This window comes from Rhinolophus hipposideros, assembly GCF_964194185.1.
Source record: "Rhinolophus hipposideros genome assembly, chromosome: 16".
NCBI lineage: Eukaryota > Metazoa > Chordata > Mammalia > Chiroptera > Rhinolophidae > Rhinolophus > Rhinolophus hipposideros.
Window position 1 is genome coordinate 8784603 of NC_138062.1, and position 26655 is coordinate 8811257.

The 26655-nt window shown below is 34.0% G+C and overlaps 1 protein-coding gene across 2 annotated transcripts in view; it reads left to right on the forward strand.

Annotated features, from left to right (window-relative positions):
* Positions 1-26655, forward strand: part of LARP1B (La ribonucleoprotein 1B) — a 93527-nt gene that overhangs the window by 57772 nt on the left and 9100 nt on the right. Inside the window, exons 12-16 of one of the 2 annotated variants that reach the window (XM_081077178.1) lie at positions 6385-6508; positions 20061-20230; positions 20686-20792; positions 25793-25953; positions 26338-26482. In XM_081077178.1, coding sequence (XP_080933304.1) covers positions 6385-6508; positions 20061-20230; positions 20686-20792; positions 25793-25953; positions 26338-26482 — 707 coding nt within the window. Of the gene's footprint in view, positions 1-6384; positions 6509-20060; positions 20231-20685; positions 20793-25792; positions 25954-26337; positions 26483-26655 lie in introns of those variants that run through there. The other variant, XR_013995175.1, reaches the window with a different exon arrangement.

Consider the following 26655-nt stretch of genomic DNA (forward strand, 5'->3'; position numbering starts at 1 on the left):
TTTGTTGTCTTGTCCACAAATGAGAGAATCTATTCCCAGGTCTTTAATCATTAACTGTATGCTAGTACCTTTGTGGGCTCTAGAACTCTGTAACCAGTAGCCTATTAGATTTTTCCAGCTGTCTGTCTCGTGTTCCACAGGCATCTCATTATATTCTGTCTCCATTAAGAAAAATTCAAGGAAATCTACCCCAAACCTCTTGTATTTTTTATTTTGGTTGGATGCCTTAGGAATCCTCATCGACTTCTAAGCATTTTCTCACTAGGTCCTATTCATCCTTTCCTGTGCATTCTTACTGCCATGCATTAATTCTGGCTTGCATCATCTCTCCATGGGGTTTGGATGCTAGGTTCTTGGCTCTAGTTCATTCTCATTCTAGCTTTCCTCTTGTCAGAGTAGTAGTCCTCCTTCCTTTATTCTTTCCTTCTTCCTAGCAAGTAAGGGAATTTACTACCAGAAGTCCAAGTATAAGTGCTTGCTTTCAGGCAAATCTTTATCTAAGTTGCATGTGTTGAATAATTTTAATTTCTTTATCCTATACTTGGTCTGCTTTCATCTGTGTTAGCTTCGTTTTCAGTCAAGACTTTCTCCATGTGATGGCAATGATGGCTACCGACAGTTTCGGACTTACATTATTTTCAAAGTAAGTGATCCTGAGGAAAATATGCAGATCTCTCAACTTGCTAAATATACATCTGACCATTTTCCTATTTCTCAATATTACTCAATACTTCTTTACCCCACTGAAGATAAAGTTTGAATTCCTTGGCAAACAAGAATTCCTCATTTGGCTTTTATGTATGTATCTGTCTTCATTGTATTACGGCTTTCAGTTTTAAAGTTCATACTCTTAAATACCTAGTTGCATGTGTTGTTTCCTTTGCCTGCAATATCTTTTCACATTGTTTACTTACAAAACTCCTTTTCATTGTTTAGATTGAAAAATCCAGTTTGGGTATTACTCTACCAGGAAATACTTATTTGATAGCTTTTACCTGTTCCCAGAAAAGTCCCTCTTTTGTTCTACCTTTGAACTACATACATACTTATTTTTAACTCTTAGGCTGAAACATAATTGTTTATAAGTGTTTCTTATCCACTAGATAATTAAACCTCTTTGGTCCCGTTTTTGAGCAAGGCAAGGTGTAAATTTATAAAAACAGCAACAAATTAGACTTTGGTTGTACATCCACTTGTGGTAGACTAGGTAATTCATATCAGCCCTCCTGCTGAGAACAATTAGAAAAGTAGGTTCAAAAAAAACCTGTAGAGCTAACAGACATTAAAGAATCATGTGGTCAAAATCTGGAAGAAGGAACTCTGAAGAAGTATGATTGGCATTAGGGTCTGGGTTTCCCTTATAGGTATCTGCCAGTTCCAGAAGAAGCAACTGAGAAGCTGAAAAGAGATTTCTTTAAAAGCTTATGGGACTAGGGTGACAAAAATCGAAGTTCAGAAACTAGAGGAGGATTTCCAGTAAACCTTAGAAAAGGTTCACATCCTAGAAATTAGAGTGAACTAGAAAAGATTTGCTTTCAAAAGGGCCATCTTCTAATCATTTTAATCCCTTATTAGATAGATCAGCATGCTCGTGCCTGTAGCCATGTGACTGAAGCAAACACAAGTCCTTTCTGGAGGAAATATCATCTTAGGCCTCAATTTTTCAATAGTAATGTCTGGCCCTCAAAAAATAATTAGGCATACAAGAAGATGTGATAGGGAAAAAAAAAAGGAAACAACAGAAGATGGAGACAGACCCATAGAGATCCAGATAATAGAGTTATCAAACAGACTTTAATTAACTATTGTTAATATGTTAAAAAAAAGAAAAGAAAACAGATGGAGAATTTCAGCAGAGAACTAGAAACTTAAAAAAGACATCAAATGGAAATTCCAGAAATGAAAAATATAATACTGAGTGGAATGGATTGGCTTAAGAGTAGATAAGTACAGCTCGATACAGAATTACTAAACTACTAGATGAGTCAAAAGAAAAATCCAGCATGAAACATGGAGCAAAAAAAGATAAAAAATACGGAAAAGAGTGTAAGCAATATAGGAAATACAGTCAAAAGGTCTAAGGTGTATTTGATTGGATTAATAGAAGAGAGAGGAGTGAAAGAATAAGGCAAAAGTACTATTTGAAGAGATTGTGGCTATTTTACCAACACTAATGAAAGATAGATAGCAAGGGATAAAGTCAGGAAGTCCTATGAACTCTAAAGAATATAAATGCAAAGACAACCAGAACAGGCCATCATTGTAAAACTGCTGAAAAGAAATAACAAAAGCCAAAGGCAAAGGACAGATTACTTTACAAGCATCAACAGTAAGATTCACAGCTAACCTCTCATCAGAAACAGTGGAAGCTAGGAGACAATTGGGTGATATAATCACAGTATAGAAGAGGAGTTAGTGTTCAAGAATAAAGGTAAATGAATTGTTGAATTGTAAACTTAAAATAGGTGAATTTTATGGTATGTAAATTATATCTCAGTGAAGCTGTTTAAAGATGAAGGTGAAATAATTATCAGACATATGAAAACAGAAATTTGTTTTCAGCAGATCTGCTTTAAAGAAAATAGTTTTTTAGGCAGAAGAAAAATGATTCCAGAAAGAAGCTTGAATATACAGAAAGGAATGAAGAGCAATGAAAAAGGTAAATACGTATGTAGATTTTAAAATACATTGACACTAAACACAACATAGCTGGTGTAACTCTATTAATAAAGTGGATTTTAAAAGGCAAAAAATTATTCAGGATAAAGGACATTTTATAATCATAAAAGGCTTATTAGTTGCCCCAGAAAATATTACAGTTTTAAATTTGTATGTATCTAATAACAGCCTCAAACTAAATAAGACAAAAATTGACAGGTGCAAATAGACAAATTTATAATCATAGTGGAAGATTTCAATATACCTTTCTAATCAAAGTTGCAAGATGTAGCAAGCAGATAAGAAAATCAGCAAGGATGTGGAAAATGTGAACAGCACAGTTCAGGAACTTGGCTTAACTTGACATAAGTGAAATACTGCATCCAACATCTGCAGAGTGCACGTTCTTTTCAAGTGCACATTGACCCTTATCTCATACCGTACACGAAAAATCAATTCTAGATGTAGTTCTAAATGTGAAAGGCAAACTAATAAAAGTAGAAAATAAGGTACTATCTCCATGATCTTTGGGAGGGGAAAGATTAGTAAGCAGGAAGTAAACAGGAAATAACACAATGAAGGAACTGATGTATAAAATGTACTACATTAAAAAGAACTTCTTTCACCAAAAGACACAGTAAGAGATTGAAAAGGCAAGTACAGAATGGAAGATCTTACCTACAAATCAGTAAGAGAAAAAATAAAACTGTAGAAAAATGAGCAATGGAATTGAACTACCTCACAAAAGAAACTATCCAAGTAAAATATATTAGTAGTACTCAATTATTAGTATTCAACTTGAGTACTAATTAGTACTCACTTTGAGTACTCAATTATTATTACTCAAAGAGATACAAATTAAAACCACAATGAGATAACACATACACCTACCAGAGTGGCTGCATATTTAAAATTTCTGAATTTTTATTTTGAGATAGGTTCACAGGAAGTTGGAAAAATAGTCCAGAGAAGCCCAGTGTACCTTTCACCCAGTTCCTCCAAAGGTTATTCTCTCACATAACTAAAACCATATTAAAACCAGGAAATTGACAGTTCTTACCACAAATGTGTGTGTATAGTTCTGTGTCATTTTATCATGTGTGTAGATTCATGTAACTACCATCACTGTCAAGAAGATTAACTGTTTTATCACCACAAACATCTTCCTTGTGCTATTAGACTCCCACCCACCTGCCTCGCCTCCACTATTTTTAACCCCTGATAACCACTAATCTGTTCTTTATAATTTTGTCATTTTCAGAATGTTATATAAAGGGAGTCATATTTTGATACATCTATATTTTTAAATCAAATGCCCTTGAAGTCCATCCAAGTTGGTATTTTCAGAATGGCTACATTTTTAAAAACACAATACCAAGTGTTGTTGATTGACATTGTTGAGCAATAGGTACTTCAATGTGCTGCTAATGGGAATGTAAATAGAACTGTGAAAAACTGGCACTTTCTACTAAAGTTGAAATGTACTATCTGATCCATCCTAGTAAATACTCAGTAAAAGTGTGGGTCTCTGTTCACCAAAAGAAATGTTTTGTAAAAACATATTTATGGCAACATCATTTGTAATAGCTGTAATCTGGAAAGGACCTGAATGCTCATCAGCAACAGAATGGAGTCTTAAAAATTGTGATCATTCAATAGAACATCGTAGAGCAGGGATGGGCAGATGTTTTCTGTAAATAACTACATGATAAATATTTTCAGATTTTGTCCAGTACATTGTGGCAACTACTCAACTCTGCAGTTACGGTAATGAATAGCCATGTGCAGTGTGTAAACAGATGTGTGTGAAGATGTTTCAGTACTTTTTACAAAAACAGACCTTGACCTTTGGGAGCTGTAGTTTGCTGACCTCTACTGTAGAGCTACAAACTATAGATGAATCTCACAAAGACAATTTTGCATCAAAGAAGCCATACATCATGGTTCCATTTTTATAAATTTCAGAAACATGCAAAGTGAATCTATAGTATTGAAGTCAGCATATTGCTTATATTTAGGGAGAGAGGGACAGCAGTGAGGGGAAGGGACGTGAAGTGTACTTCTAGGATGCTAGTAATATCTTTATCTGAGTGGTGGTTACACAGGTCTGTTCAATTTTGACTACTCATTGAGATGTATACTTACAATTTAATGCACTTCCCTAGTGTTTGTGTGTGTTATATAAATGAATTAGTTTTAAAAGTTGAAAACAAAACAAACATACTATTTGTGTTCCCATTAAGGTTACTCATCTTTGGCATGTGATAAACATAATAAATGTTATTGAATTGGGAGCTGCTGATAGCAAGCTCTGCTCTGTAGCAAGATGAGGGACAGGGAGGAGTAATGACTGAATTAGCTTGAAGAGCTTACTGAAGGCTTTTGGGAAAGCAAGTTTGGTAATCGAGTAAGAACTGAAGTAATCATTTAAGGCATTTTCATGAAAAGAAGACAGCTCCTCATTTAAAGGCTAACAGGATCTAATTAATGGTATGAGCTGAAAAATAACTCTTCATGTTTGACAGAAGGAAATGGTTGTTTGGGAAGCTATTAAGAGTAAAGTACTACAACTATTGTAATGATGATTCTTAATTTGGTTCCGCTAACGTTTGTTATAGTTTTTTACCTGCTTAAACCTTTAGCCTTTGGATGTTACTCTGTAAAGAGTGGTGTACCTATTAGCACTGAGTGGTGTAGATGGGATGTAGGGTTCATTGGGAAAAACTTCCAAAAAAATAGTGAGTGCAAGCAGTCTTCTCACTCTTTTTTTTTGTCCCACAGCTTAGGCCAGGGATGGACGGTCTTCACAATCCATGGCCAAATGGCCTTCCAGTAGAGAATGGCCTCCACCTCTCTAATGCTCTACACATATGTACGGCAGGGAACATTTAAATGACCGTGTAACAGTCGTTAGAAAGGGGAAGCTTCTGGAGCCCCACGGGCAGAGATTCTTCCTTGGAGCTAATGACTCAGACCTACTGAGCCTCCTTGCTACTAACTTTATAAAAGGGTTTGGAATTGAACCTCCAGGGCCACTTAGATTTATCTTTCATCACGTTTCCCATTACTAGAAAATAAAGTGAAACCTCTTGGTGATATTAAAGGTCTAGTAGCCTTTTTGCCACTGGTTCTACACAGACTTTCTCATTCACTGGATTATTTTCTAATAAATGGTTGCTCATTTCAAGCTTCTCATCTTTGCTCCCATTACCTAATTTAGAATGCTTTTCCCTTTCTCTAAATTCTCTTCAAGAGCTGCTTTCGTTCCATCTCTTCTGTGATGATCTCAGTTCTTCTACCAAATATTACCACTTTTCATACACTGCCTAATGCTAGTTTTTATGTGTACATTTTATGTGTACATTTCCTTCTTTCTGTCCTAACTTGTAAATTCCTTAAGAGTAGGGAACATGTATTAGATTACTTAGTAACCTCTATAATACCATAGTGGTCTTGTGGGTAAATGCTGAGCAAATAATTAATGATTAGAATGTAAGTTCTTACAATGTATTTTAATTATAAAATAATCATAGGGCAGGGTTCTCTATGCCTCTTTAGACTGAATATTAATTGTTAAGTAGAATACTTGATTCTTTACTAGAATATCTTTTTCTGTTGCAATTAATCCCTGTTTTAAAAATTCATTTTTTGAGGTTGATATCAATTATTGTCTGTTGGTTACTCTGTTAGCCAGTTTAGTAATTAGATTCCTCCATTCTACTTCAGCAAGAAGTTGAGAACTTTAAGAAGCTAAATCTCATTAGTAAAGAGCAGTTTGAAAACCTAACACCTGAACTTCCTTTTGAGCCAAATCAAGAAGTTCCTGTAGCACCTTCGCAGTCCAGGCAAGGTACGTAAACAGCTATTGTGTAAGTGTCTGAGAACTATTAAAGCAGTTCTAAATTGTTTTTAAAGTTTGCTATTTCTTGTTTTTTTTTTTTTAATTTGTGGAAAACATTTAGATATCTGGTAAGACTAGAATTTTAAAACTCTTATTTACCTTTTGGTGTACTTTAAAACATTTTAGAGATTTAAAAACACAAGCCTTGTACTAAATGGACAGAGTTTGAATCCCACCTTAGTCTTGGTGAATAGGCAGGTAATCTTCCCAAAGGTGACCTAGGAGTCATCTATCAAACCTAGATGCTTACTTAAAAATAGGCAAAGTTGGTTGGTTCTTTATGGGTCTCATTGGATTTGAGATTGTGGGAATGTTTCTCTAAATAAAGAAACATTTTCACTGACTTGCTGATTTTTAAAAATTCACCACTAGCTCATTCTTTTGAAAGCTCATAACTTTGAAAACTACTAAAGGGAAAGAATTAAGCTTTCATTCCTTTTCCTGTGAGAACTCTATCTCAAAATAAACAAATAGTCAATTAAAGGACTAAATTAAATTCTAAATTAAAAAGCAATGATAAAAACAGGATTATCACCATTTTAAAAATCTTTGTTTCTAACCACAAACAGAATTATGTATATATCCTGTGATATTATAGTTTTATTAATAGAATTACAATAATATTAAATAATAATATTACTATGAACACTAAAAAAGTTACTTTTAAAGTTCTTTATATTTTTAAACTGTAAACTTTTTCAAACTTGATGCTTTTAAACATTTTTTTAAATTCTTAGGATATTCCACTAAGGATGTTCAGTCTAATCACAAATTTTTTTGTCTTGTTTAATTTGAATACCTTGATAATTTATGCTCTTCAGCACATCATATAGAGAATGAAAGCCCCAAATTAAAAGATGAATTTTGCAATGCATAAAAGCAACAAAGAATTAGTATAAAATTCTAAAACCTGAAAAATCAATAAGAAAAAAGTTTACATCAGTAGAAAAAGTAGGAAACAAAACATGAAGTGGAGCTTCACATAGAGGAAAGCCAAATAAATATAAAAAGATGCTATCCTCTTTAGTTTGCTGAGATTTGCAATTAAAACCACAATGACATACCGTATTATAACCCAAAGTTTCACTTCAAGAGATACTGTCACAAATGTTTTTCTGTCTCTTGCTTGAGATAGAAAAAGCAATTTAAAACTAAAAAATGCTGATTTATAGTAGAATATATTGTAAGATGTATATTCACACAAAGGAAAAATATACAGCAGTGGAAAATGAAAGAACTAAAGCTACATGTGACAAAGGTTACTCTTAAAAATAAAGGATATATGAAATGAACCAGACACAAAGGAGTTTACTCAATGTAATGCCATCGTATAAAATACACAATTCGTGGATACGTGCATAGCACATAGAAACCATGAAGAGCAGCAGGAATTGTTACTACAAAAATGTAATATAATGGTTTACTCCTGACAGAAGGAGGTAATCCCATTTGGACAGTGTACATGGGTTTGCCTGTTTCTGGAATGTATGTATTGGTCTGTTTGGTGGGTATTTGGCTATCAACTCTGTGTGTCTAAAATTTTGCCTTCCTAAGCTCTTCAAGTAAAAAGTCTCAGATATTTACCAAAATGTTTTTTTGAATACTGTGTTTTTGGAAAGTTTGAATTTTTTTCCAGACCTAATTTCTTATTTTCAACTTAGTTGCTAAATCAATGCAATTTTTCCATTTATGTATACATTTATTAATCTTCCTTTATGTATTATAACGTTCAATTTTAAAAAATACCAACAGAAACAAATAACATTAAGCAAACATTAAGAAAAAACATTAAACAAACATTAAGAAAAAAACCCAATTTTTCCTATGATAAGAAATGTTGAGTAGATTAAGTTTGAAAGAATTACGGATTGGATTTAAAGAAAATTCAGCTCTATACTGTTTGGATGTCATAAGTAGAAAGATTGAAAGGTAAAAGGCTGGGAAATTCTGTAAAATATGATACTAATAAAAAGAACTGGTATTGCTATTACAGAATAAAATTTAAGGCATAAGGAAGGTGTTTATTTCACTGTTTTTAATATCTATCTTTCTATTTATATCCTAGATGCGATCCAAACAGACCTTTGCCCCTTACACCCCACACCAGCTTTGCTAGTGCCTCCAGAGATTTCTATGTTTAAGATGGGTCAAAAAAAAAAAAAAAAAGACGGGTCATATCAATCCTTATCTTACCTACCACCTCGTTAGATCAGTCACTCTCCGTCTTCCTGTTTACTTAGTTCTTCTATTTCCTGGAGACTTAGTTGCTAGTTCTTCCCCATTTCTCCAAGCTTTAGATGCTTTCTAGTTGTACAGGTGGTAAAAAAATAAAAATAAAAAATAAATCTTAGTTTCATCCTTTATCCCTTTCTTTTTCAACCTCCATACCTTATTTATTGGCAGATTATATCCATTACCTTTTAAAAGATACCGAGAACCTACCCACTTCTCACCTTCTCTACTTCTGTCACCTGGCAAAAGCCACCATCATTTTCTCATTATAATAGCTCCTAACCTGCTTCCCTCCCTTCATTCTAACCACCTTATAAGGATTGAGTTATCATTTTTAGTTCCTTTTCTTAAGTAAAGTATTTATATTCAGTAAATGTCATACTTTTTGTATGTACAGTTTGGGAATTTTGACAGATACATACAGTCTTGTAAATACCACAATTAAATTACTCATAAGCTCAGAATTCCCCCATGCCTCTTTGTAGTCAATCCCATGGCTAGCTTTGGCAGCTGTTTTCTATTTTCGACCCCTGTAGTTTTGCCTTTACCAGAATATTATATAAATGGAATCATATAGAATGTAGCCTTTGAGTCTGGCTTCTTTCGTTTAGTATAGTGCATTTGAGATTCATCTATATTTTTGTGTGTTGTCCCTTTCACTGGTAAGTAGTATTCCATTACATGGATGTAAGTGGTTAGTTTATTGTTAGTTGAGGGACATATAGGTTGTTTTTAATTTGAGGTGATTATGAATAAAGCCACTATAAATATTTGCTTACTAGTTTCTATGTGAATGTAAGTTTTCATTTCACATGGGTAAATACTTTGTAGTGGAATTGCTGGATCATGTAAGTGTATGTTTAAGAAACTGTTTTCTGAAGTGGCTGTGACATTTTGCGTTCTACCAGCAATGTATGAGGGTTCCAGTTTCTCTGTATCCTCACCAGCACTTGGTATTGTTAGTTTAGTTTTGTTTTTTAATTTTGCCATTCTAATAGGTACTAGTAGTATTTCATAGAACAAAAAAGGTAGAAGAAGGAGGAATTTGCCCTTTTTGCTGCTTCATTGTTTGAGCTGGGACATCACATCTCTGGCCTCCGACTGGTATTCATATCATCAACTCCCCTAGTTTCAGGCCTTTGGACTCAGGCCACTGGCTTTCCTGAGTCTTCAGTTTACAGATGGCAGAATTTGCGGCTGCTTATCCTCCAGAAGCTCATGACCAATTTCTCGTAGTAAATCTCCTTTTATATCCTCTTAGCTCTTTTACTTTGGAGAATCCTAATACAACCTAACATCCCGTGACGTTGTTAAACTTAGTAGTAGTAGTTCTAGTTGCTTTTTAATAAATTCTTTGATTATTTTCTACATAAACAGTTATGTTGTCTATGAATAGATGTAGTTCTCTTACTTTTCTATCTGTATTTCTTTTTTCTCTCTTTTTAAAAGTTTTTTTTTACTACTCTAGTTAGGACTTCCAGCATGATGTTGAATGGGAGTGATAAGATGTGACATCCTTGCCTTGTTCCTGATTTTAGGGGGGAAGCATTCAGTTTTTCATCATTCAGTATTATATTCATTATAGGTTCTCCACAGATGCCCTTTATTAGGTTGAGGAAGTTTCCTTTGTTTTCTACTGTCCTGAGAGTTTTTAACCATGAATGGATTTTGATTTTTTTTTTGGTCCTGCTGAATCTTTTGAAATGATTGCATAGTTTGTCTTAGTTTACTGATGATGTAAATTACATTGATTTGTTTTCAAATGTTGAACTAGTGTAGGATTTCTGGGATAAACCTCATTTGGTTGTGATAGATCCTCCTTCTTATTCATTAGGAATATTGGTTTGTATTTTTTTGGATTGTCTTTGTCTAGTTTTGGTATCAGTGGAATGCAGGCCTCATAAAATCAGTTGGTGTTTGTTCCTTTTCTACGTGTTTCCCTGAAAATAAGACCTAGCCGGACCATCCGCTCTAATGCGTCTTATGGAGCAAAAATTAATAAAAGACTCGGTCTTATATAAGACCCAGTCTTACATTATATTGTAATAAGACCTGGTTTATTTTACTTATTTGATATAAGAATTGGTCTTATTTTACTTACTTTATAGTAAAATAAAATTTTTGCTTCAAAACACACATTAGAGCTGATTGTCTGGCTAGGTCTTATTTTCGGGGAAACACAGTATATTTTTGAAGAGTTTGTATACAATTATTATTTATTTGTTTGTTTATTTTTATTAAATTTGAGGTGATATTGGTTAGTAAAATCATACAGGTTTCAAGTGTACATGTCTATAATACATCATCTATATATTGCATTGTGTGTTTACCACCCAGATTCCTTATAGAATTGGTAGAATTAGCCAGTGAAGCCATCTGGGCCTAGAATTGTTGGAATGTTTTAAACAACAGATTAATTTACTTAGTAGATATAAGGCTATTTAAGTACTCTTCATTTTCTTGAATAAGCTTTTGTAGTTTGTATATAAAGAATTTGTCAATTTGTGTAAGTTGAATATAATATTCCCTTTTTGTTCCTTTAATGTTTCTAGGGTCTGTTAGGGATATCTCTTCTCTAGTTTCATAAGGTGGAAGCTTAGATAATTGATTTGAGGACTTTATTCTATTATAAGCACTTGCAGCTATAAATTTATATGCATCTTTTATATGCATCTCAAATTTTGAATATGTTGTGCTTTTATTTTCATTCAATTCCAAATATTTTCTAATTTCTTTTGTAGTTTGTCTTTGACCCATCAATTATTTAGAAGTTTTTGTTTATTTTCTTCATGCTTGGATATTTTCCTGATATCTTATTTTTAAGAGGGAAATTTAAATTACTGATTTGAGACTTTTTCTTCTAATATAGGCATTTAATCGTAAATATTTTCCTCTTAAGCACTGTTTCAACTGCTTCACAAATTTTATTTTTATTTCAACTGTTCCACAAATTTTAATGTTGTATTTTAATTTTCCTTCCCTTTAAAATATTCTCTCATTTTTCTTGACACTTCCTCTTTGATCCATGGATTATTTAAGAATGTTTTGTTTAATTTTCAAGTGATTGTAATTTTCTTTTTTGTTATCAATCTTAATGATATATAGTTTAATTTCATTGCTATTAGAGAACATGCTGTGTATGATTTCAATTCACTTAAATTTGTTGAGGTTTATTTTATGACTCAGAACATTCTTGATGAGTGTTTCGTGTACACTTAACAAGAATATTTATTATGCTGTTTTGAAGTAGGGTGTTCTATGAATGTCTATTAGATACAGTTGATTAGTGGTGTTGATGAGTTCTATATCCTTGCCGATTTTTTGTCCACTAATTATATTACTGAGAGAGAACTGTTGAAGTCTCCAAATGTTATTGCTGACTTATCTAATTTTCCTTTAAGTTCAGTCAGTTTTTGCTTCATTTATTTTGAAGCTCTTTTGTTAGGTGTACTACACCCTTAGTTTTATTGTGTCCTTTTAGTGAGTTTACCTTTATCAGTATGTATTGTTCTTTTTTATCCCTGGTCATTTTCTTTGCTCTGAAATCTAGTTTTATCTTATTTTGATATAGCCATTCCAGCTTTCTTTTGATTTACTCTTTGCATAGTATGCAGTGTGTGTTTCTCCATCCTTTTACTGGTAACCTACCCATTTAATACTATTTGAAGTGAGTTTGTTATAGAGAACATATAGTTGGGTCATTTTTTTTTATTCAGTCTGACAGTTTGTCTTCTAATTATTATATTTAAACTGTGAACACATAAGGTAATCAATCATGGATATGTTTGGATTTAGAGCCACCATTTACTATTCATTTTCTGTTTATTCTCTGTGTTTTGTTTCTGTTTCCCTTTTTCTGTTCCCTTTGGGTAATTTGTAAGTTTTTTGTATTTTAAGTTTTTTAGCCATATGTATCCTTTTTTGTATAGTTTTTTTAGTGGGTGCTCTAGGGATTGCAAAATATTTAATTTTTCACAGTTTGTTTAAAGTCAATATTTTACTACTTCAGTAGGAATGTAGAAACCTTAGTTTTATATAGGTTTTTTTGTGTGTGTGCGCTATAGTCATACATGTGTTCTTCATACATTGAAAACCCTATCAGACAGTGTTTCATATTTTACTTTTAACTACCTTGTATGTTTTAAAGAACTTAAAAGTAGTTTAATATTGATACACATACACACACTCATACATACACAGAAGATGCCAAAACAATGTATACACATTTTAAGAAAGGAAAAAACTGTATTAAAATTGTAATAATATATACCAATAACAAAAGATGAATACAAGTCATGTGTATACATTTTTTGGCACCCCCTGTGTGTGTGTGTGTGTGTGTGTGTGTATGTATATCAAGACTATTTTTACCATTTTCTCGTTCGTCCTCTATTTGTGATATTCCAAGTTTCTATCTGCTATTATTTCCTTCAGTCTGAAGTATATTCCTTAGCAATTTTTTAAAGCAATTCTACTGTGATTTATCTTTTCCTTCCTCTGAGGAGGTCTTTATTTCACCTTTGTTTCTAAAGGGTGTTTTCACTAGATATGGAATTATGGAGTGACATTTTTTTCTTCAGGACTTTAAAATTCATGCCACTTATTTCTGGCCTTCGTGGTTTCTGCTTAAAAAAATAAAAATGTAGTTATTCAGATTGCTCCTTTACATGTAATAAGTTCTTTTTCTCTAGCTATTTTCAGGAATTTTTATTTATTTTAAGTTTTCAGCATGAGAATGTGATGCATCTGGGTATGGATATTAATTGGGTTTATCATTGATGGAGTTCTCTTAACTCTATAGGTTTGTGCCTTTAGGCAAACTTGGGAAATTTTTAGCTATTATTTCTTCAAAAAAATTTTTATCTCTGCATTCTTTCTCCTCTCCTAGACCTTTTGCTGTTGTCCTACAGGTTCCCGAAGCTGTTAATCTTTTTCTAATTGTTTTCTTTGTTGTTCAGATTGAATAAATGCTATAAATTCTTGCTGCTTTTAATAGTTCCTCTTTATTTCCATTGTAAGCAATTTAATTGTGTTTGACTCAGTGTAATTTTCTTCATGTTTTTGTGCTTGAGACTTCTTGAGTTTTGTATGTATGTGTTTATATATTTTAAATCAAATTTGGAAAATTTTCAGCAGTTATATTAACATTAAATTTTTAAAAAATTCATATTGTTTTTCTGTACATTTTTTTCTTTCTGTCTTTAACACTCCAATTACATGTATCTTAGACTATGTAAAGTTGTCCCATGGCTCACTAACACTCTCTTCATTTTTTTGGGGGGGTGGTCTCTTTTTCTCTGTGGTTTGGGTAATTTCTACTCTTGTGTTTTCAAGTTCATTAATCTTTTTTTCTGCAGTGTCTAATCTTATTTTTAAACACATCTGGTGTGGTTTTCATTTCATCTGTTGTATTTTTCTTCTCTAGAAGTTTTATTGGGTTCTATTTATTGTCTGTATCTCTTTTTGATATGTTCATACTTTCTTCCACCTTATCAAATACATGAAATATAATTAAAATCCCTTTCTCCCTCCTTCTCTCCCCTCCCTCCCTTCTTTCCTTTTTGCAAGTGAAGTGTAAATTCAGTATTTAGATCCATAACTGTCTAACCACTCTGGTTCAGTCGTTGGCAAATTAAGACCCATGGTCCAAAACAGGCACATCATCGTGTCCACACCGTTTATTTACATATGGTCTATGGCTGTGCTACAGTGTCAGGGTTGAGTAGTTTCAACAGAGACTATGCGACCTGAAAAGCCAGAAGTATTAATACCTAGCAATTACAGGAAATGATTGCCGGAGTCTACTTCAGTGGCATTTGATTTATAAGAAAGAAATAAAGTGCCAGTTCTCATGTAGCGTTTTTTATTATCAGCCTTTACTGAACACCAACAGAATAATATTAAGTTCTGTTTTTATAACGGCAATTCCTGTCTATAGAAATAATAAAGACTATGGACAAGGTTCATTCGGCTCAGGTATACAGCTGTGGAATGATTTGTTTTGGTAGCAGTAAAATCTGGAAAATCTTAGGTAGTATAATAGTTAGCACGCCCCTTAGTCCAGTGGTTCTGAAAGTTTAGCAAGTATCTGACTCACCCAGAGATTGTTAAAAAAAAGTTAGAGGATTCTGTACCCAGTATTTCTGGTTTGGTAAGTTGAGGTGGGACCTAAGAATATGCATTTCTAACAAGTTCCCAGGTCATGCTGATGCTGCTGGTCGGGAATAAACTTTGAAAATCAGTGCTTTAGCCTAGTGCTCTGAAATATCAGTCTTCTCTAATAAACTTTTAGCAGAAACTGTGTGCTGAACAATCACAATTGAGGTTCTTTGAAGAGCAGATGACCTAGTCTTTTGTTTTTTTGTGTGTTTTACAGCTATTTGAGGTATAACTTACATACCATAAAATTAACTCAGGTTAATTTTAGGTTAAATGTATAGTTTGATGCATTTCTGTAAATTTGTATAGTTGTTCACCAGCACCACAATTCAATTTAAGAACAGTTCCATCATGCTAAAAAGTTCCCCTGTCATTATTTGCAGTCAGTCTCAACACTCAACTTCATTCTGAAGTAACTAGTAATCTGCTTTCTGTCTATGTTTTTGTACTTTCTAGAAATTTTATATGAATGGAATCGTGTGTCTGGCTTCTTTCAATTAATGTAAAATTTTTGAGGTTAATCTATGTTGTGGCTTATATTAGTACCTTGTTCCTTTTTATTGCTAAGTAATATTCTATAGACAGACATAACACATTTTGTTTATCTATTGGATAGTTGATGAATATTTGGATTTTTTTCCTAGTTTTGGTTATTATGAAAAATGCAGTTTTGAACATTCATGTACAAGAGATGGCCCATGATTTTGATTAAAAAGAAGTTACAATATCTAGATGATACTCATATATTATTTCAGGCTTGTAGTTGATTAAAAACTAATCCCGTATTCTTGTTCCATAATTGTATTTCTAGTAATAAAAATTTTTACCTATATAAATACTTTATATACTATTGTCAACTATTTTTGATAATTTTATGTCAAAATGTTATAAATCAGTGTATGGTATCCTATAAAAATTTTCTAAAATATTTCTTTTGAGATAACAAAAGTATACAATAGCGCTTGTTCCCCCTATTGTGTACTTTTGTTATCTCTTAGTCTTCATAAAATGTATATATCTGCTCTTACTGATGGGTAAAATTCACACTGAATTAAACATGGAATAAAATAAATGTAAAACTGAAATAAAAATTAACTTTTTAATAGGAAAATGTTTGGTATAAGTAAAAGCACGAAGAACTGTTTAATGAACCCCCGTTTACCTGTCTCACCTAATTTCAACAGTTGTTAATAGTTTGCTGTTCTTTTTTCATCTGTTCCTTGTTCCCCATCTCGAACAAGATATTTTATATTGAATCTCAAACACATATCATTTCTTCTGTAAATATTCATTGTATATTGTAAACTGTTATATACAAATTTTCATAATACTATTTTATGTAAAATTAGCATTAATTTCTTAATACTATCTACTACCCAGTTTATGTTTGGTTGTCCCTGATTGTATGAAATATATCTTTTCTACATTGGTTGTTTGAATCAGGACCAAACAATGCATTTGACCAATAGGGTCAACTGTTACATTAGGGTCAACTCTTGGTGGTGTACATTCTATGGGTTTGGACAAGTGTACAGTGACATATATCCATCATTATAGTATCATACGTAGCTTTTTGTTCACTGCTTTAAGCATCACCTGAAGTCTATAGTTTACATAGGTTTCACTCTTAGTGGTGTGCATCCCATGGGTTTGGATATACGTGTACGTATAATAACATGTCTCCACTATGTTACTATCGTACAGCATAGTTTCACTGCCCTGAAAGTCCTCTCTTCTGCCTATTCATCCCCTCCCAACCCCAACCTCTGGCAATCACTGATCTTTTTAGTGTCTCCATAGTTTTCCATTTCCACAATGTTTAATAGTCGGTTCATACAGTATGTAACCTTTTCAGATTGGGTTCTTTACTTTAGTAATTGCATTTGAGGTTCCTCTGTGTGTTTTCATGGCTTGATAGCTTGTTTCTTTTTAGCACTGCATAATATTCCATTGTCTAGATGCAGTACCACAGTTTATTTATCCACTCACGTACTGAAGGACATCTTGGTTGCTTTCAAGTTTTGGCAGTTATGAATTAAGCCATTATAAATATCCATGTTTAGGTTTTTGTGTGAACACAAGTTTTCAGTTTAGTAACTACTAAGGAGGAAAATTACTAGACCGTATGGTAAAAGTGTGTTTAGTTTTGTAAAGAAACTGCCAAAGTGTCTTTCAACGTGGCTGTACCATCCTGCATTCCCACCAGTGAACGAGAGTTCCTATTGCTCCACATCCTCACCAGCATTTGGTATTGTCAGTGTTCTGGATTTTGGCCATCCTAATAGGTGTGTTGTGGTACCTCATTTTGATTTACATTTCCCTGATGACGTGTGATGTGTGGAGCATCTTTCTATTTGCTCATTTGCCATCTGTATTATTTTCTTTATCTGTTCAGATCTTTGGCTCATTTTTTTAATTGCAGGTGCTTGTTTTCTTATTATTCACTTTTAAGAGTTTTTTTGTTCATTTTGGATAACAGACTTTTATCAGATGTGTCTTTTGCAAATATATTCTCCCAGGCTGTGTCGTGTCTTTAAATCCTCTTGACAGTGTCATTTGCAGAGCAAACCTTTTTCATTTTAACTAAGTCCAGCTTATCAGTTATTTCTTTCATGGATCATGTCTTTGGTGTCGAGTCTCCCTTCAACATTTTACCAAATGGTTTAAAGCAGTCACTTACAGGAAGGGGAATATTCCCTATATCCCTGATTTCATTAGAGTTGCAATATATACAGCAAGTCCTCAAAGAATGTCATTTCATTCAACATTTTTTTGCTGTAATGTTTAGGAGATGCAGTAGGGACTTAACTCTTGTTTGTATCTATTAGTCTGTGGTAACATTGGTTTCCTTAGAGGTTATTTCGCTTGAAGTCACAAAACCTGTAGATGATGTTGAGGACTTACTCTAGTGATTTTCTCATTTTGTCATTCCTTTTGTATTTCTTACCTTCAGTTCTTTAAAGAATATTCTTGTATTGACTCTGGTTACCCTAAAATTTAATTTTTATAGAAAAAGAAGGATAAATACTTGTTTCTTTCTTTGTATTCAGTTTATCAGTTTTCAGAATAATGAGTTGGCACTCTAGCAACTTAAAAATATGAACAAGGTTTAAAAAGCTATTAAGAACTCATGGAGCTTATTTACTTGATGTGTTCAATTAATTTCCGTTATTATTTTGAGTGGTCAGATTACTTTATTTTACTGGTGGGGTCCCCTAAAGTTTGCTGTTGTGTCCTCATGGCCTACGCTAATATTTTCTTTATTAACTTCATTGCTTTCTGGATCAAGATTTCCCAAGCTTATGTTATAGTTTGTGCTCCAGACTTTATGTTTGAGTGGAGACTGGATCAGCAGAAAATGGAATTTAGAGACCATAGTCTGATTGCTAGGAAACTTACTGTTTCTGTGTGGTGATTGCTCCTAGATCTTTTACAAAGGCACTGGATTTTCCATAAGTTTTATTGTAGGGTCATATTTTTATCCTTGAGATTGTATTTTTTTTTAGTACAAGGAAAAACAACATTAACACAATTCAGTTAAGTTTATCAGTCATTTGGTCGGGATATACCTTTTCCTAGGTGTTATTGTAGGCACTGGCATACTAATACAAGGTTGTGGCCCTTGCTTTCACTGCAGCACTGGGACTTGGTCTTGGCATCTAATGGGATGATATGTAAAAAAATAAATTTTAATTAAATAAATCAAACAATATAAACAGATAAAATGCAGAGATACAAAAACAGGAAAGTCTTGTTTCATGATAAAGAACCTAGACTTCTGCTAGAGGCAAAAGGGAAACACTGGGAGATTTTATGCAGAAATATGAAATGACCTAATTTGCTCTTCAGAATAATTATTCTGATTAACAGTAAAGAAAATAGATTGGGAGGAGAGATGGCAGGTAATTGAGAGACTAGGTAATTGAGTGTGTGAGATACAAACTTGTGTCTATAGTAGTGCTTGGAATATAGTGAGCACTCATAATGGTTGACTGATTGAACAGAAGGTTATTGTATGAATCAAAAAAGTTGATAAGTCTTAAGGAAAACCATATAGAAATGGAGCCTACATTTTTGACACTGCTACTAGTCATATGCTTGCTTACCATAGGATTTTCACTACCTAATTGATAAGTAGGAGAACCTAGTAGAAAAATAGTCAAAGGATACGAATGGTGAGCTCACGAAAGGGGAAATCTGAGCGATGACTATACATATGAAAATATGCTCAACTTAACTAGTAACCAAGGGATCGCAAATACCATTTAAATCTCGTGAGATGGAGAAATATTTAAAAGTCTGAACAAAACCCAGTATTAACCAAGATGTGAGATTGCTGGGATTTTTACATGCTGCTGGTGGGATTATAAGTGAGTGAAGCCACTATAGCAAGCAGCTTCGCAGTCAGTGTTCAGTAAGTCACAAGATGCATGTGCCATTGAGCCAGCATTTCCATTTCAGATATAAGTCCTAGAGAAATGCTCACACCTCTGCAAAGAGACATGTTCAACAATATTCATTGCAGCATTGTTGATTATATAAAAAAATGGAAATAACATAAATGTGGATCTTTAGGAGAATGGATACATTTTGATGTTTGTATAACGGCATGATATTCTGCAGTGATAGGAATAAAGCAAAGTATGCAAATAGAACTTGAATATTCAAGTCACAAAATAATTGACTGAAAAAGCTTTCAAAATGATCCATGTAATAAGGTTAATTATGCAAATCATTATTACACATGTAATAGATAAAAATAACAAAAATGCCAAGCTTAAGAGCCTAGTTATTTCTGAGGAGGAAAGGCGATATGTGATTAGGGAAGGTTACAAAGTGGGCTTCAAACCTATGTTTCTTTTTAAAAAGGCAAACAGATATCAGCAAAATTAAAATTTAGTAAGTCTAGGTGATGTGTAGACAAGAGTTTGTTATTTTTTTATTCGTTCTTATATATTTGAAATGTTTCTAATGAAAAAATCCTTTGAAACTAGAGTTTCAGAATTATCTTTTCTAAGTAACATATTTTCCTGGCATCTAGACACTTTTAATAACTTTTTATTTTTCAGATTTTACTGATGAATTAATTCAGAAATTGTTTGTTTTTCAGAAACATCTTCGGCAACAATGGCCTGTTCATTGCCCACAGCAGTTCCAGAATCTCCTAGAATTTATCCTCCAAGGATACCCAAAACACCTCGAACGCCCAGATTACAAGATCCAAACAAAACACCAAGATTTTATCCTGTTGTCAAAGAACCAAAAGCCATTGATGTTAAGGTACACAGAACAACCAGGAACATAAAGCCTTCGTTTTATACCCTTTAACATTACAAAATGAGATTTTTTAGTTTCTGCCACTTTAAAAAATGTATGTTTTAAATTGTAAGAATTCATTTAAAAATGGTGTTTTACCATTCGTGATGTTTTCTCAGGTTAAGGAATAACTTCTTTACAATTGAGTAGTGTAATTAAAGATGATTAGGAAGTGTAATGAAGAATTTCAGTAAGTTGTAGTTCCTTTCATCTTTGTGTTGAAACCTAGCCACGGGCCTTGTTTGTAAGTTTTGTAGCTTGTATGTGATATGCTTGAGTTTTATGACTTCATATGATTTCATAATGTGTCATCCACAGTAAGAAAATACTTGAGTTGGTTTACAGTCAGAGGGTTTTACTTTACTTGTGAGGTTCACACTACTGGAAGTGATTGCAATGTTTAACTTCTCTCCTTTTAGAGTCCAAGAAAGAGAAAAACAAGACATAGTACAAATCCCCCTGTAGAGTGTCATGTAGGCTGGGTAATGGATTCCAGAGATCACAGGCCAAGAACATCCTCTGGCAGGTACCATACTTGTAAAACACTGCTTTGTTCTTGATTTTAAGTTTGTTGAAAACAGTTATTAATTAGATATTTGGAAATATTTAAAATTAATATGTAAGCAAATTATAGAACAATGAAAATAATAAAAAGGAACCAAAGGAAAGGAAATAAGTGCTCTTGGATAATCTGATCTTTTTTTCTCCTCTTTTTCTGATAATTTTGATTGACCTATAGTAAAGTTTACTGATTCTTTCCTCAGCTGCATTCAGTCTGCTGATAAGCCCATTCAAGGAGTTCTTTATTTTTGATATTTTGTCATCCCTGATTTTTTCTCTAATCTCTAATTGACTTCCTCACAGGAGGGATGCTCCCGAGCCCTATCTGTACCCCGTATTTCTCAGCAGATGACTTTGGCTTCTATCGCACTGCAGGGAATTCTTTACCTCTCACTGCCCCTTCTATTGAAAGTTCTTTATTTTTGTGGTTCTTTGTGGTAAGTGTGTCAGTGATGGTATAGTTATCGGGGTGAGATTATTTAATGCTAGCTAATAACACATTCTTTCAGTAATGCTCTAGGCTCTCTGCTAAATGTTTTACATGCATTATTTAAATTTTTGTGCATGTCTTCTTCAGAAAGTAAATTTACGGATGACAGAACTTTAGTGCTTGGCATAGTTGGTACTCAGTAAATGGCCACATGACTGAAACTGCTTCCCCATGTGGACGCTGTTATGAAACCTTGTGTGAACAGATGGTATTGAGTATAGAACTACTCTGTATAACTTAATGTTTCTAATTTTTCCCTGGTTTATGTTGGAGGCATGAATATGCACTGATTATTTGGTTTAAATGGTTCTAATCTTATGGAAACATTTCAAAGCAGACTTATCCTTTACCAGGAGATTCCTGGCAAATAAATTTCAGTTGGCTTTGCTTGGTTAGCAAAGTGATATTAGCCTAGGAAAATACACGTAAAATAATTAATCACATAGGAAAAAGGGGTTTTTCCTGCAGTTTGGTGATTAAGTACACCACTGCTAACTCTTAGGCAGGTTAAACTTTAATTCATGTTTCTACAGAACATTTTTTGAATACCTACTATATGAAAAGCTCTGTGTTTGGTGGAATGGTTAATTAAGATGTAAGAGATGTACTTTATGCCTTGCGTGAGATTACAGTCTAGTGCAAGAGATATTTCTGATTGAGATATAATTATAGTGTACATATGTTCAAAACAGTTATTATGAGAAAGGCAAGAAGATTCATCCGAACTGGGGGTGTCATGAGAAACTTCACTGGGCTTGGACAAGTAATATTGACCTTGATGGATGAGTAACATATCAATAGGCCAAAGTGGAAAATAGGAAGATAGAGGGTTTATGATGGAGGAAATAGCAAAGTTACCAGAAATATAAAAAATATATGATGGTGTAGCACAAGGCAAATAAGTTATATGTACATGGAGCTGCACCCTCCACAACTAGATTAAAGACAACGAGCAGCCACTGAGATTCCGGAGGGGCAGCCGGATGGCCAGTTGGTTAGAGCGTGAGCTCTGAACAATATGGTGCAATTCCCTCATGGGATGATGGGCTGTGCCCCCTGCAACTAAAGGTTGAAAACGGCGACTGGACTTGGAGCTTAGCTGCGCCCTGTACAACTCAATTGAAGGACAATGACTTGGAGGTGATGTGCCCTGGAGAAACACACTGTTCCCCAATCTTCCCCAATAAAATAAAAATTTTAAAATTGGGTGTTATACAGTAGTAATGGGGATGTAGCTTATAGCATAAGAATATAGTCAACAATATTGTAATAACTAGGTATGGTGCCTGATAGGTACTAGATCTATCAGGGTGATAGATGGGAATGGGGTTGGGGTCAGGGTGAAAAAGGTGAAGGCATTAAGTAATATAATTGTTAGTTAATACAGTATGGGGAATATAATAAACAATGTTAAGATCATGTAAGGTGCCAGATGGGCACTGGACTTATCAGGGGGATCATGTCATAGACTGTGTAGATGCCTGACCACGGCGCTACATACCTGAAGAGGTGAAGTAGAATAATACTGAAGGTCAACTATAACGAAATATATATACTGTGTTTCCCCGAAAATAAGACCTAGCCGGACAATCAGCTCTAATGTGTCTTCTGGAGCAAAAATTAATATAAGACCAGGTCTTATATAATATAAGATTATATAAGACTTATTTTACTATAAGACCCGGTCTTATATAGTATAAGACCGGGTCTTATATTAATTTTTGCTCCAAAAGACACATTATAGCTGATTGTCTGGCTAGATCTTTATATTTTTCAGTGAAACACAGTAGGTATATGTATATAGTCACAGGATGTGGAGAACAGCATAGGGAAGATAGTTGATGGTATTGTAACAGCTATATAAGTTGTCAGAGGATTAGTAGCTTGAGGGTTGGGTTATCACTTAAAGAGGGGTTTAAATGTCTAATTATTACATTGCTTTGTACACCTGAAACTAATAAAAAATTCATTTAAAAAAGTGATTATTGATCAATAAAAAATAAATAAAAGAATTCTATCTTAAAAAAAACAGAAACAACCACTTATAAAGGGAAACTTAGAAAACTATTGTTTTCTAAGGAATCTTTCCAAGGAAAGATTCAAGCTCAGAAAAGACCTAAGGAGACTATAAGCTTTTACCCTTAGCTCATCCCCAGCATAGAAACACCCTACAACAAGAAAACAAAACAAAAAATCCCAAAACACCAAACCCTGGGAAAAGGGAGAACCTGATTTCCAGAGTTACTACATTAATATGTTTTACCACACATACAGACTTGGACACACAAACTCCTAAAAAAAAAAAAAATCACTGATTTCATTAAATAAGACTAGGTATTAGTGGGAAATACAAGGTTTCAAAAATTCTAATTTTCACCTGAATACTCAAATTTTTCCTTGACATTGCAGACCCATTTTACTCCTTTTCAAGGAATCGTCTGACACAAAATGGTATCTGAATAACCATAATTTATTGATGGTTCTTCTAATTAAAAATGGTATTCCTTGAAAAAATCAGTTCAATTCACAAGTGTATCGTAGAAATCCTTTGCTGAAGATAGCTGTCTTAGTTCAAGCTGTTACAACAAATATGCCATAGCCTGGGTTGTTTAAACCACATTTATTGCTCACAGTTTCAATATCAAGGTGCCAACAGGTCCATTGTATGGTGAAGGCCCACCTCCAAGTTTGCAGATGACTATCTTCTTATATCTTTACATGGTGGAAAGTATAGAGAGAATGCAAGCTTTCTCATGTCTCTCCTTTTATGAAGGGTATTGTCATGCAGGAGATCCTGCCCGCTGCGCCATTTGTCACGCGGGGCGGCCTGCAGGGTCTCAGCTCCTGCTCCCCACATAAGAACGCAGGATGTGGCTAGGCCAAAAGGAACACTCACGGAGCCATAGGTAGGGGAGTCATACCACTATAGTCTCACTGGAGGCTGGATTCACAGGACGTGCGACCTGCCGTCCACTTCTCTCTGGCAACCGACCGACTTGCTAACTGCAATCCGTGCTTGCTAGCTCAGCCACCATCTTCTTGCTAGCCCCCATTTTTTTGCTAGCGTAGCCACCGCAGTTGTATTAGTGGCCAGTGGCTCACTGGTTACAGCTGACGGCCAACTAGCCACAGCTGATGGCCATCCAATCACAGTTGATGGCCATTTACTACCTGAGCCAGCACCTTTCCACATGAGGCCGAGAGCCTGGAAACTGCTCTCCTGGCCCTGTCCCCGCAGGCACGCTCATGAGAGCTCTATCCTCATGACTGACTTCCTAATACCATCACATTGGAAGTCCGAAGTCAACATTCAGTCCATAACAACAGCCATTGACTTTGATATGCCACAAAAGTGCTTTATGCTTCCCTTCCATTTTTTTTCTGTGATAAAAAACATAACAAAATTTACTGCCTTGACCACTTTTAAGTGTACAGTTCAGTAGTGTTAAGTGTATTCACATTGTTGTGAAATCTTTAGAACTTGTTCATTTTTGTAAAACTAAAGCTTTTGTCCCATTTTGTCACACACAGTAAGACGTGTGAACAGGGGTTGAGATTTCATTAAGTTTATTTTTTTTGCTTCATCAAGGACATCTTAAGTTGAAACTGGCATTTAAAAAAAACTACAGGTGCACTAGTGAGTAAAGTTTGGTGCCACTGTCTCAATTTGCATCAGCAATTTTATATACCATTGCTTTAGTACTTTCAGGACAAACGTTAACTTAGTGGAAGGATAAGCAGTATCTTAGTATTATTTTCAAAATAGTTTTGACCTTGCAGACTTTCTGAAAGGGTCTTGAGGACCCCTTCAAGCATCCATGGAACACACATTGAGTACCACCAGTTTAGATCAGTGTCTTAGGAAGATAACTTTGGTTGCAAGATAGAGGAGGGAAATGGAAAAACAAGGAGATCAGTTAGTTCAAGTGAGAGAAGAGGAAAGCCTAAATTTGAATAATGGAATGAAAATGAAAAGGAAGAGACAGGTTTAGGAAATAGTTCAGAAGTGGAATTGATTTACAGAATTGCAGTTATCTCTTTGGGATAATGAAATTATTGCTTTTGTGCCAGATTTTATTCCTTATTTCCACATATTCAATTTACATCATTAGCCAGTTACTCATGAAAATTGAAAATTTCTCCAGTACCATAAGAAAAAAATGAACTGATCTAAACTAAATTAATAATGGAGCTGGAAGAAGAATAAGCTAGCTATTCGGTTATCTGCTTCTACTTATTGTTTTAGTTTGATAATTTGTGACCATATTCTTCGTTAACTTTTGAATTTGCCTGTGTGTTGAACATAAATGGCAATTCATGTGTACATCCGTATGTCATTAGTTGTGGAGAGTTTTGGGGACTAATGTCTTTTCCACTGCTCAGCCTCTCAATAATGAACAAATAGTGCAAACTGGTTTGAACACTTGGTTCTTGATATTTCAGTCTGAAGCCTTTTTTCCCCCATCCTCAAACAGCAGTTCAAATGCTTCACCTTCAGAAGGTGCACAACTAGCAGGAAGTTCTGGATGTATTCCTCATTCCTTCCCAAAGTTCCAGCACCCTTCTCATGAACTTTTGAAGGAAAATGGCTTCACCCAACAAGTGTATCACAAGTATCGTCGAAGATGCCTCAGTGGTAAGATGCTTCTCTTTCATGTAACTATATGTAATATTAAAATATAATTCCAAAAATTCAATTTGTGACATTAACCAGGTTAAGAAATACTTTTATTTGTTATAATTACCTCAGGTAAATGTGTTTATATATATTATTTTACTCGTGTGTTTTGTAGCTTCGACACATTGGGAAACAAAGTTTACTTGTCACTACTGACAAATGCTTAAATTTAAACAGTGAGTCAGAAAATGGATTAATATGTGTCCTTTGTTTAGAAGAGACCCAAATACATTTTGAGGATTAATATGTTTCAGATTTCTTTAAGTTATGTAAAACATCTGTTGTTTTGACTTTAATAAATACCTTTAGTAAAGCATGTTGTATTATTTTAACTTTTTCCAGAGAGAAAACGCTTGGGAATTGGCCAGTCCCAAGAAATGAATACCCTCTTTCGTTTCTGGTCCTTTTTCCTCAGAGATCACTTCAATAAAAAAATGTATGAGGAATTTAAACAACTTGCTTGGGAAGATGCAAAAGAAAATTACAGGTCAAATATTTTCTCATATTTTTACACTAAAGGGAGTTTTTTATTTTTATTTTTTAATTACAGTTGACATTCAGTACTATTTTACGTTAGTTTCAAGTATACAGCACATTGGTTAGACATTTATATAATTTATGAAGTGATCCCTCTGACTGGTACCCACCAGGCACCATACG